Source organism: Camelina sativa, chromosome 9 (assembly GCF_000633955.1).
Source record: "Camelina sativa cultivar DH55 chromosome 9, Cs, whole genome shotgun sequence".
In the NCBI taxonomy this organism is placed as follows: Eukaryota; Viridiplantae; Streptophyta; class Magnoliopsida; order Brassicales; family Brassicaceae; genus Camelina; species Camelina sativa.
In genome coordinates this window covers 17,425,283-17,438,760 of record NC_025693.1, presented here as the reverse complement: position 1 = coordinate 17,438,760, position 13,478 = coordinate 17,425,283, and the positions used below count along the sequence as shown (strand labels likewise).

The 13,478-nt window shown below is 36.5% G+C and overlaps 1 protein-coding gene across 2 annotated transcripts; it reads right to left on the bottom strand.

Moving 5' to 3' along the window:
- On the bottom strand, nucleotides 8,887–12,385 carry LOC104711223 (probable LRR receptor-like serine/threonine-protein kinase At3g47570). 2 transcript variants are annotated; one of them, XM_010427902.2, is made up of 3 exons: nucleotides 11,957–12,378; nucleotides 9,539–10,741; nucleotides 8,887–9,436 (listed from the first exon to the last, which is right to left on the bottom strand). In XM_010427902.2, the coding sequence occupies exons 1-3, from the start codon at nucleotides 12,228–12,230 to the stop codon at nucleotides 9,075–9,077; spliced, it is 1,839 nt and encodes a 612-aa protein (XP_010426204.1). In that variant the 5' UTR covers nucleotides 12,231–12,378; the 3' UTR covers nucleotides 8,887–9,074. The 2 variants fall into 2 exon arrangements, with proteins under 2 accessions (XP_010426204.1, XP_010426203.1); XM_010427901.1 differs by having other exon boundaries at nucleotides 9,539–12,385.

Genomic DNA, 13,478 nt, shown 5'->3' with positions numbered 1-13,478 from the left:
TTTTTGGGAAGGGGGGGGGGGGGTTTGGCAGGAAAACACAGTTTTGAGAGAAAAAGCTTTTGATAACAAAAGGCAACTTTACGGTATTGTTTTCTTTCCTTTTATAAGTATTGCTTAGAAATTTAGAAGAGATGATTGATTATATATCTTCCATGACTACAAAGACATATATTAACCTTCTCACATGAAAGGCGATGATAATTGAGACTCTAGGGATTTTAACCCAGCGATGAGCAAGGTTTTTTTTGGCACGATTTGGGTTGTGTTATGGTTATTGTCCGGGTGTGGGGTTTGTCATGATGGAGTTTTTGCGGTATTGATGGGTCTCTGCGATTTCTGTGTGAATATGGTGGTGTTTGGATCTACTAAAGGTGTACAACGGGGGAAAAGCGACAGTTGGGGGGGGGGGGGCGGTTGNGGGGGGGGGGTGCGGTTGAGTCTCGATTTGGTTTCCCGATTGAGAGAGTGTGGGTGATTAATGATGGAGACTTGGGGGTTGTGGTATATTTGGAAAGCTCGGAATGATAAAGTCTTCCAGAATGTGGATTTCAATGTTTTAGAGGTGCTAAGGGTGGCACAAGCGGAGGAAAAAGCATGGCAGTTAGCCCAGCTAGAGACTGTTACGGAGCCTGTTACGGAGCAGCAGGGTGCTGCTGTGGGGGTGATTTTTTCCCAACCGTGGGTTGTAGCATTGGTTGTAGGGGTTTCACGTACACAGTGTTATGTAGATGGCTCTTGGAAAATGGGTGCTACGTTTTCCGGAATAGGATGGTACTGCTCGGCTTCAAATGGTGACCCACCTACTATGGGAGCAGCGAATCTATGTCATAGTTTATATCCGTTACATGCAGAGGTCGAAGCTTTAGTTTGGGGATGAGGTGTATGATTGGTGTTGACATTAGCGATGTAGTTTTTCTCACTAACTGCTCAAATCTAGTGAAGATGGTGTCTTATCTTTCAGAATGGCAGGCATTTTCAGTTTATCTCGACGCGATCAAGTCCGACAAAGAAGAGTTCTCTACCTTTTCTCTTTCTCTCATCTCTTGCAGTGCAACAAATGCTAAAGCGGATTTCTTGGCACGAAAGATTCATATTGAACTGCTCTACGCTATTTATGTAAACAATTTATCTTCGAATTAGCTCTATTTGCGTTGATCTATTATAGCTGTTGACAAAATATATAATTATAACAATGCAATTTTGTATTTTTGGCATGAAAATCGGTATAGTGATCTTGGCAGGAAAATCATTTGGTGTTAAGAATATCTAATAAGAATTTCAATATAAATGAAACCTAAATGGAGTATCCATTTATTTGTGCTAAACTTCATGTACTGGGACTGAATGGAAACTCAGTTAACTCCATATCCAATTATTAAATGGGTTTGGCAGTTTGAACCCAAAAAAAAAGATGTATCTTGCCTACTCATATCAAGATCACTAAGCTCGTATGTTATTTTCTGGGAAAATGGCTAAAAACAACTTCAATTATTTGCCAAACGCTTTTTTCATACCTAAACTTTAACATTCTGCCACTACAAGAAAACAATCGATTTGCGATGGAAGAATACATCGCAAGTTCCTCGCAAATGGCCAATCGCTAGGGATTTGCAAGACTCTATGATTCCTCATAAATCACGTCTCGCAAATCGACCAACATCGCAAATCCCTCGCAAACTTTGCAAGGAAATTTTGTTGTCGCAAATCCCTTGCAATTCGCGATGGCAATTACTTCTCGCAAATCTCACGCATATTGCTAGAGATAATTTTACTCACAAATCTAAAGCAATTTACGAGTGAGCCTATTCCTAGCAAAATCGTTGCAAGACACGATGTAGTACATCCGTCTTAACTTTTACGACTGCTTTGTGACGTCGGTTTAAATCTGCATATTTCGATTATGTATCATATAATTGTGTTTAATTTATATTGTACCGTTTAAAATTTGTTGGAGAATAATAAAATATAATCAAATTGAAAAATAAAATTCAGATTAATATAAAATTCAAATATTACAAAACAAAAAAATGTTAACAGATAGTGTTTGTCCCTCCAGGGACATCCGATAAACAACGAGAGAGTTTTTAAAATGATTGAGAGAGAGAGGTCACGTTTCTGGTCCCTGTGTGGCTTCCAGCTACTGTTTCACCGGTGTTTCTCTCTGGTTCGGCTTCTTGGTTTCTGCTTGGTGGGTTGGTTGTCGGGTGCCCAAACTTAGCAGCAAAGTCGGGATCCTTTTCAGCGAGATACTCGAAGTATGCATCATAGCTATGCATTCTCTCTGCACTTTGCTAGATTTGAGTCGCCTGAGTTTGAATGCATTCCTCAGCCGCAGCTTGCTTCTGAGCCAAAATAACCGGATCATTAGCCGGAGACATAGGCGGTGGACCGCTGCTACTAGAGGATGCTTCGAACCGCAAAGAACCAACCCCAAAAATCCTATTCTTCTTCTTCGGGGCAAGCTAACAACAAAACAACAATACAACAATGAACTTGTAAGTTCAATGGAAATCAAAGAAATACAAACACCAAACTCAAAGAAAAAAATGACAACGAATTATACACCACTTGAACAGATGAATTTTGCATCCACAAGACATTCAAAGTATTGAAAAAAGACAAGTATTTAATACTTACCGATGTGTAAATTTTGTTTTTGACATGAATAGGCACACCACTAGAACCGGTGCTCTCTCCATTATTCCCGGTACAAAGCGTAGATTCCAAGTCTTGAATCTTGGACGACACCTCATTGTACAGAGAATCAGACTTTCCATCCGTAAATGACCCATCAGGATTTCGATGAGTCTCTTCTAGGATGCGTACAAAATCAGGAGATAATTCACTAGTTAGCTCAGACTGAAAAGAGAAACAGAGAGATGATTAGTGTTGGTACAGTGATCCAGCACTTTGGATCATGGGCTTGGGCCTAAGACGGACGGGTAAAATGGGCCTAAGACGGACGGATAAAATGGGCCAAGACGAAGTAAAACCGACCTGTTCTGCTGGAGCGTGGAAGGTCGAAGTGGAAGAATAACAGTCGAGCAAAACATCTCGGAGTTCGGAGAACGTTCAAAAATCAAGCAATAAATCGAGTTAATGAGAGTGCGAGATTTATGGGGTAGATTGATTCGACTTTAATTGTAATAAAGCTATAAATAAGAGAAGAAGGGGAATGAGAGGGGGATCGAAAAACTTACTTTTGGCAATAAGAATATTCATTTTTCATTTCACAAAGTTATAACTCTTCTTTACTATTTGCTTGGAACTACAACGGTGGTAAACAGTAAACACCTACCGGACTTAATTCACTTCGGAACTCAGGTGAAAACCTCGGTTCTCACAATTAGTCGACTATTAATTATCAGTCAATGCTGCTGAAAAAGAAGGCGTACAACACTTACATGTTTTCGAGCACGGGCTTTAAAAGAGGTTTAGCCTGAGCGGTGCTTATATATGTCGGTGCCATCAGGATCATGATAACGAGCATTGCAGCTATTGGTACTCTTGACTTCTGATTTGGGATCTCGCTAATATTTACAAGACCAGCCCATACCTGAGGATCAATCCACCGTAGCTTTGCCTCATCACCTTTGAGTTTCCACTTTAACTTCCACCTAGACACTTGATCACACATCCTGTCCTTAAACTTGTCTTCAAACTCCTTCCTTACTCTATCATTCATGGACCGGTCCCAATTATATATTTGCTTCAAAAACAAATTAAGTTAGTATATGTTTAAAAACGACAAACATATACATGTAAAGTAGCAAAACAGATTTGGCAACAGAGGAATTCTTACCGCAAAGGATTCATACCAACTGAAATAGATTAGAAACGGAGAAGACGAAGAAGAAAGAGGGATTAGGGATTGAAGAGGAGGATAGAAACAAAGACGAAGAAAGATTAGGGTTAATACCTTGATGGAGAAGAGCCGATTAGGGTTTGACTCAGACAGATCCGGAGACGGAGAAGACAGAGAAGACAAAGGAGATTAGGGTTTGGGTTTGACGGATCTGATTAGGGTTTGACAGCGACAGAGCCAATTATAGTTTGACAGAGAAGATTAGGGTTAGCCGGAGAAGATTAGGGTTTGACGAGAAGATTAGGGTTAGCTGGAGAAGATTAGGGTTTGACGGAGAAGATTAGGGTTAGCCGGAGAAGGGAAAGAAGATTAGCGTTTGTGAGGATGAGTTTGAGCTTCGCTCAAACCAGAGCTCGGTTGTATATATAAATATTTTGTGGCCTCGTAAATCTCTCGCAGGCATTGCGATGGAATAACTAGGATCCCTCGCAAACCGGTCGCAACAACCGACAAACTGGGCAATTAAAATACACCAATTTTACGCGGGATTAGCGTGGAGTAATCGCACATCCCTCGCAAAATCAGTCGCAACAACCGACAAACTGACCAATTAAAATACACCAACTTTGCGAGGGATCTGCAAGGCACAATAACAAATCCGTCGCAAATCCCTCACACCCTTATACTTTTAATCAAATTCATTTTCTATACCAACATTAAAATATACTTAATCAAAAGCTAAAGAAATAAAAATAAACCTTTTAAACTCAATCAGCTAGTTCTCTTGATGTTGGTAAGTAATGCTCTTCTTTAAGATCAATTGCGACGGAACCGTGAGGACTTAGCGAGAGATTAGCTAGGGTTAATCGCACATCCCTTGCAAATTGAGAGGGATCTAGGAGGCTCAGTAAGAAATCCGTCGCATATCCCTCGCAAATGTATATATTCTTTTGCATCAAATTTATTTTCTTAGTGATACATTCTCTATTAATTTCATGTTTTTCCTATGTTTTGGAAAGTTCACTGTTCGTATAGTTGGTGATTACTGATTTACATTGCAATTGTTGATCAAAAAACTTTAACACTTCATGACCATAATAGAAGTAAATCACATCTTGATTTATATGTATATCTTCCGTGTCTTCACGTCAAAGTTTCTTTAAACATGTCAACATCTCAAAGGTTTTGTTGTCTCTTGATGTTTACTGGGAACTTTACTTCAGATTTAAACCTAAAATCAAACCCAAAACCATTAAACCTAAACCCTGAACCCTAAACCTTAGACCCCTAATGACCTCACAAATCATCACATATTCATTTAATATATATTCTGATATGTCTTCACGTCAAATTTCTTTAAACATCTTAGCAATTTTCAGCATATGCCAATATATTCCTTAATCTCCAAAGTTTCTTGTCTCTAGATGTTGGTAAGTAATGCTCTTCTTTAATTTGCCTGTAAAAGATCAAATTGCGAGGGAACCGTGAGGACTTAGCGAGGGATTAGCTAGGGTTAATTGCACATCCCTTGCAAATTGCGAGGAATCCGCGAGGCTCTGTAAGAAATTTATCGCATATCCCTCGCAAATGTATATATTCTTTTGCATCAAATTTATTTTCTTAGTGATACATTTTCTATTAATTTCATGTTTTTCCTATGTTTTGGAAAGTTTATTGTTCATATAGTTGGTGATTACTGATCTACAGTGCAATTGTTGATCAAAAAACTTTAACACTTCATGACCATAATAGAAGTAAATCACCTCTTGATTTATATGTATATCTTCCGTGTCTTCACGTCAAAGTTTTTTTAAACATGTCAACATCTCAAAGGTTTTTTGTCTCTTGATGTTTATTGGGAACTTTACTTCAGATTTAAACCTAAAATCAAACCCTAAACCATTAAACCTAAGCCCTAAACCCTATACCTTAAACCCCTAATGACCTCACAAATAATCACATATTCATTTAATATATATTCTGATATGTCTTCACATCAAATTTCTTTAAACATCTTAGAAATTTTCAGCATATGCCAATATATTCCTTAATCTCCAAAGTTTCTTGTCTCTTGATGTTGGTAAGTAATGCTCTTCTTTAATTTGCCTGTAAAAGATCAAATTGCGAGGGAACCGTGAGGACTTAGCGAGGAATTAGCTAGGGTTAATCGCACATCCCTTGCAAATTGTGAGGGATCTGCGAGGCTCTGTAAGAAATCTGTCGCATATCCCTCGCAAATGTATATATTCTTTTGCATAAAATTTATTTTCTTAGTGATACATTCTCTATTAATTTCATGTTTTTCCTATGTTTTGGAAAGTTCATTGTTCGTATAGTTGGTGATTACTGATCTACATTGCAATTGTTGATCAAAAAACTTTAACACTTTATGACCATAATAGAAGTAAATCACATCTTGATTTATATGTATATCTTTTGTGTCTTCACGTCGAAGTTTCTTTAAACATGTCAACATCTCAAAGGTTTTTTTCTCTTGATGTTTACTGGAAACTTTACTTCAGATTTAAACCTAAAATCAAACCCTAAACCATTAAACCTAAACCCTAAACCCTAAACCTTAAACCCCTAATGACCTCACAAATCATCACATCTTCATTTAATATATATTCTGATATGTCTTCACGTCAAATTTCTTTAAACATCTTAGCAATTTTCAGCATATGCTAATATATTCCTTAATCTCCAAAGTTTCTTGTCTCTTGATGTTGGTAAGTAATGCTCTTCTTTAATTTGCCTGTAAAAGATCAAATTGCGAGGGAACCGTGAGGACTTAGCGAGGAATTAGCTAGGGTTAATCGCACATCCCTTGCAAATTGTGAGGGATCTGCGAGGCTCTGTAAGAAATCTGTCGCATATCCCTCGCAAATGTATATATTCTTTTGCATAAAATTTATTTTCTTAGTGATACATTCTCTATTAATTTCATGTTTTTCCTATGTTTTGGAAAGTTCATTGTTCGTATAGTTGGTGATTACTGATCTACATTGCAATTGTTGATCAAAAAACTTTAACACTTCATGACCATAATAGAAGTAAATCACATCCTGATTTATATGTATATCTTTTGTGTCTTCACGTCAAAGTTTCTTTAAACATGTCAACATCTCAAAGGTTTTTTGTCTCTTGATGTTTACTCGGAACTTTACTTCAGATTTAAACCTAAAATCAAACCCTAAACCATTAAACTTAAACCCTAAACCCTAAACCTTAAACCCCTAATGACCTCACAAATCATCACATCTTCATTTAATATATAATCTGATACGTCTTCACGTCAAATTTCTTTAAACATCTTAGCAATTTTCAGCATATGCTAATATATTCCTTAATCTCCAAAGTTTCTTGTCTCTTGATGTTGGTAAGTAATGCTCTTTTTTAATTTTCTTGTAAAAGATAAAATTACGAGGCAACCGTGAGGACTTAGCGAGGGATTAGCTAGGGTTGATCGCACATCCCTTGCAAATTGCGAGGGATCTGCGAGGCTCTGTAAGAAATCCGTCGCATATCCCTCACAAATGTATATATTATTTTGCATCAAATTTATTTTCTTAGTGATACATTCTCTATTACTTCCTATGTTTTGGAAAGTTCATTATTGGTATAGTTGGTTATTACTGGACTATGGATTCTACATTGCAATTGTTGATCAAAACACTTTATCATTTGGTCTCATGTCCATAATGAAAGTAAATCACATCTTGATTTATATATATAAATATATATATATATATATATATATATATATATATATCTTCTGTGTCTTCACGTCAAAGTTTCTTTACACATGTCAACATCTCAAAAGTTTTTTTGTCTCTTGATGTTTACTGGGAACTTCACTTCAGAATTAAACCTAGGCTCAAACCCTTAACCCTAAACCATGATGACCTCACAAATCCCTCGCCTCTTCCTTGCAAATTTGCTAGGGATTATATTACTCGCTAATGCGTCGCAAATTTGCGGTAGATTTGCGAGGGTTGTTTCCTCCTCGCAAATCAATCGCACATCCCTAGCAAATTTGCGAGGGATTTGCCAGGGTCCTTGTCTTCGTAGCAAATGACCCGCAAATCCATAGCAAATTTGCGAGGGCATTTGTCCGTCGCAGATTTTCGTTGCAAAAAGCGTGTTTTCTTGTAGTATGCAAATAACAACTTGAACCATGCTAAAATTCAAATTTGCTACCTGAACTATATGAAATGTTGTCACTTTCAACATATGTTCCAACGGTATTAAGTCGAAGTTTAACGGTGCTGAGTCAGACGACCTTTGGTGTCCACAAGGCACTGGGACTAACTAAAACGACGTCGTTTTAGTCATTTCGTAGCAACCATAACAAACCCAAAAATAACTAAAACGACATTGTTTTAATCAATCTCATTGCCACATAGACGCCACGAGTCGTATGACTCAACACTGTTAAACTCCAACTTAACACCGTTTGAAAATATGTTGAAATTGACAACAATTTATATAGTTTAGGTAACAAATTTGAATTTTAACATAGTTTAGGTTATTATTTGCAGAGTATTGAAGTCTGCATATGAAAAAACGTTTAGCAAATAATTAGGATTGATTTTGGCAATTTTCACGTTATTCTCTAGATTTCGGTTTGGTTTATACAAATAATAAAATAAAAAGAATCCTTGCGGCAGATAAACTATATATCAAAGAAATTTAATACGTTTCTTAAAATACTTTTTACATTACATGATCTTTTTCATCAAGTTTTTAAAGTTGTATTGTTTTGCATAGAACATATATATATATATATATATATATATCGTTTATATAGAACATATATATATTTTTCTAAAGTTTCTGAAGTATTTGGATGATACAACTTTCTTTCTGCAGCAGACCAAATGAACGCTACAATTTGAAATAAGATTACGGACTACTTTATACAACAATTTTGAACGCTGCTGTTGTAACTTGTAAGACGTTACTAATGAATAAACCATATTCTGGGTTCAAGAATAATAGAAACCAAAAACGAAATTCAGGGGACAATGTTACGAGTTGTTTGTTAACAAAAACGGTAATATATATGTGATCGACAGCAATGTATAAACAACTACTACGTCATTTTTATTGTTATCCCAAAAATCAAAATGTAAAGCTAGTAACACAAGTATTCAATCTTGTCTAAAACGAAACAGAGACCGAGGAAAAAACCAACAACAGATTATCTTATAACACAATTTGAAATTTTAAGTGGGTTGCAAAGTTTGTAGAGCAAAGCATGAACACTTCAACGCGCGGATGTTCTTTTGGTTTTGAAGAACTTCTCTTTGATTGAGATTAACTCCTTTACTGCTTCACTTGTTGCCAAACGGTTCATCGGAGATTCCTCACAACACCTAAGTCCCACCTCAAAAACCAGTGTCAAGCACTCAGCAATAGGGAAGCCGACTCTAAGACCGATGTGAAGAATCCATTCGTCTGCAATCTCCAATACTCTTTCTGGCAACGCCGACTTGGTGTACTTGTGTAAGGTAAAGTTCCCCCCAAATAACTCATTGGTCGGTCTTTTTCCAGTGAACATTTCCAAAAGAAGAACCCCAAAGCTATAAACATCTCCGTATATTGACGGCTGCCCACCCGTTCCATATTCTGCACCATGAATTCACAGAAACAACAAGAACAACAAAATTGTAATGAGAAGAAAAATATATTGATTTTCTTCATAGAACATTATGTTTGTGATAATTTTACCTGGTGCGGCATAGCCGATGGTTCCTCTGACACCAGCCGAGCTAAGTTGGTTGAAGAAAGACCCCTGGTCGAATTTGAGGAGAAGACGAGCAAGACCAAAATCGCTAACATGGGCGGTTAGATCATCGTCTAAAAGGACGTTGCTTGGCTTAAGATCGCAATGAGCTATAGGCTCATGAGAATGAACATGAAGATAATCCAAAACAGAAGCCACGTCTATGGCAATGTTAAGCCTTTCTAGCAGTGTTAAGGTTCTTGAGGGTCTACTGATCTCTTCCACTTCCTTTGGATGCAGCCACATATCCAAGCTTCCGTTCGGCATGAACTCATATATGAGAGCTCTGAATTCATTTCCTTGGAAATCAATACTAGCGCAAGCTGTCAATAGTTTCACAAGATTACGATGCCTTATGTCCTTCAAAGATTCACATTCTGCCATAAAACTCTTCATGGCTCCACGTCTCTGCATGTTTAGAACTTTCACTGCAACAACCTTTTCCTCCGTCGGGAGAAATGCCTTAAATACAGTACCAAAACTGCCTGACCCGACCATATTGCTCGTAGAGAAGCCATTTGTTGCATTGCGGAGATCTCCATAACTTATTTTATCATGGAAGACTTCCAAACTAGAAGGAGTTGGATTATTGGTCTGCTTGTTCTTCTTTCTTTTTCTGAACCAAATCAAAGAAACTGAAGCAATGAACAACACCAAAAGCAAAATTATGCATATGCTAACTCCAATTACAACTTTCTTTAAACGAGAGGAAAGCTTCGTCTCCACTGGTGATGCTTGCGGGAGGCATGACTTTAGTTGAAATCCCTTAATGCCTCCACATAGTTCATTGTTTCCAGATATGGAAACTATAGTAGTATTCTGAAATATTCCTTCCACTGGCACCTTTCCCTCAAAATTGTTAAAAGACAGATTGAGATACTCCAACTTGGAAAAATTTGCAAAATAGTCAGGTATACTTCCAGAGAGATTATTGTTCGATAAATCAATTTCTTTAACACCCACCAACCCTTTTATATCTGGAATATCTCCATCAAACGAATTTCCTTCCAGATTAAGATTTTCCAGTGTGAGACACTTCCCCAAGGATTGTGGAAGTTTCCCAGATAATTTATTATTCCCAAGTGATAGTGCACCAAGATTTTGAAGTTGTCCAATATCTTCTGGTAAAGAGCCGATCAAGGAATTATCTGACAAATTTAGGTGAATAAGACCCTGAATGTGCAAAATTTCCAGAGGTATAGTCCCATTTAACATATTATTAGACTCAACATATAAATGTAGCAAATTGGTGCATCTACCAAGACTTGGAGGAACATTGCCTTCAAAATTGTTGTTAGCCAAATCAAGTGTTTCTAACAGAGTCATGTTGCCTATAAAAGCTGGTATCTCTCTTGATAATCTATTTGAAAAGAGACTTAAAAACCTCAACTCTAAAAGCTTGCCAAGAGAGGCTGGGAGTGGTCCAATCAACAAATTTTCATGTAACAGCAGTGTTCGTAGGCTTATGAGATTCCCAATGTCATGAGGAATTCTTCCAGAGAAGTGATTGCTTTGAAGGCCTAAACTGAAGAGTTTTGTGGATAGATTGGTGATGGAAATAGGGAAGTCACCCCCAAGCCTATTCTGACCAATCCATAACTCCTCTAGTTGGGTGCAGTTTGTCAAAGAAGTGAGGAAATCAAGATACCCAGAAGAAGAGTAATTTCCCAGAAAATTGGTTTTAAGATTTAACAATCTCAAATTTGGTGTTCCTCCGAAAGTAGGAATACTTCCCGTAAATGAGTTATCATTCACTTCCAATTTTTCAAGGGTGGAGATATTGGAGAGTGTTGTTGGAATGGCTCCTGTGAGAAAATTGCTTCCCATGATAAACGATTCAAGGTTTGGTAGCAGAATACCAAAATCAGGTCTCAGGCGACCTGAGAACTGATTAAAAGAGATACCTAAGAGCTCAAGTGAGGACAAATTGTAGAAAGCAGGAGGAAAAACACCTGAGAAATTGTTTCCAAATATATGAAGACTATAAACTTGAGTCAGTTTAGCTACATCACTCGGAATTTCTCCTTCCAGGTTGTTTTGTGGCAATAAAAGTCGTTGTAGAGATGTCAAGTTTCCTAGAGACGCAGGCACCTTTCCTTTCAGATTGTTTTCATAAAGATCTAAATGACCAAGCTTCGTCAATGACCCTATTTCTGAAGAAATACCTTCTCCTATATTATTTGAACTTAAACCAAGGTAGCACAATCTAGAGCAGTTGTACAAATCGATTGGAATCCCTCCCCCAAGAAAATTTTTGCTCATATCCAAGTATTCAAGTCTAAACAAGTTTCCCACCTCTTGAGGAATAGTACCACCAAAAGAGTTTTCAGAGAGATCAAGTGTTGTGAGAAACGAAAGATTACCAATTGATGGTGATATCACTCCGCCTAATTGCAATCCTCCCAGCTCCAAACGAGTAACTCTCTTGTGTTTGCGGCCACATCTAACCCCAGTCCAGTTGCAGAGAGGGAAAGAGTGATTCCATGAGGACAAGAGAGCTCTTTTGTCGTCAGAAACGTGAGACTTGAACTCAAGCAATGCTCTCCTATCAGTTTCATCGGTAATAGTAAAACCATGAGTTTCAAGTAGCATGAGAGCATTGAAAGCAAGTAAAACAAATAGTCTCATGCTTCTCATTTTTTTTTTTTTTTTTTTCCGTTTTTTCAAATGCTTTTGTGGTGATTCTGATGTTTTGCAGGAAAGTGCATATATAAGAGACCAAGCAATTGCAAAATGCCTTTTAACTTGGGTTGAAAAATGATAATGCAACTTGAAGCAAAATTGTAATAATAAACTGCTAGACTTTTTCATACAGAGACCACAACAACAACAAAAAAAGATATTTCACATGACTTTTCTATAGATAATCATGTGGTGGCTGGATTATCTGTCCTATATGATGGGTCTGGAATCGGGACAGTAAACTTTGTCTGAAAGCACACAACATTAGTTGATGAAGTTCAGTAAACTTTGTAGAGGAAACCGAAAAACACTTCAGCCTTTGCTTCTCTATGATTTGATCCAATAGCTTCACACGACAAGACCTGTTTACAGTTTACATGACTGAAAGTTTGAAATATCACTACGCGTGTAAAAATTGAAACACAGCGCCAAAGTTACTTGACCCAATCAGTGTAAATTAGGAATTAATAAACTGCTAGACTTTTCCAAAATCCAAGTCAAGTTGTAGTCCACTGCCTAAACAGACCAAAAAAAGGAAAAAATTAAACACTGTGGGGTCGCTTATGACTATGAGTCTTGTTACCGTGTCTCCAAGGAGAGCTTGATGGACCAACTTAACACTGTTAACCATTAAGGCTTGCCTCAAGGTTGACAACGATTGAAGGTGAGATTTGTTTGAGATATCTAAAGTTGGGTTTTGAAAGTTAGCCATTAATAAGATTTTGACATGTGTAAAAATTAATATTTAATAAGAAGAATTTGATTACAACAAAAATAAAATATTTTGTTTTAAAAATATTAATAATTTAAAAAGATAATTATTAAAACTTACAGAATTTATAAAAAATACAATTTTCTTAAAAAATAATTATAAGGAGATTATATATATATATATATATATATATATATTTCATAAAATTCGAAATTATAATATTATTTACTTATTTTTAATTTTAAGTTATTAATTCTACAAAAAATATAGAAAAAGGGATTAAGAAAAATATAAAGTTAATTATTAATTCTAAATTCTATATATAAACATAGATCATCTCATATTTAAATAATTTATTTAAAAATATTGCTTTCAAATTTCTTTAATTGGGAAATTTTTTTTAATGGCAAGGTAAATTTTTCTTATTTTTTTAAACCAAATTTTCTCCTCTACTTTCTATTTTTTCAGTTGGGAATAGGTAAGAATAATAT

Excerpts from the sequence above, each read along its gene's own strand:
- LOC104711223 (XM_010427901.1), bottom strand. The coding sequence starts at position 12,230 with ATGAGAAGCATGAGACTATTTGTTTTACTTGCTTTCAATGCTCTCATG. Across the intron at positions 9,437-9,538 it reads CATCGGCTATGCCGCACCAG|AATATGGAACGGGTGGGCAG; the intron begins GTAAAATTATCA and ends TTCATGGTGCAG.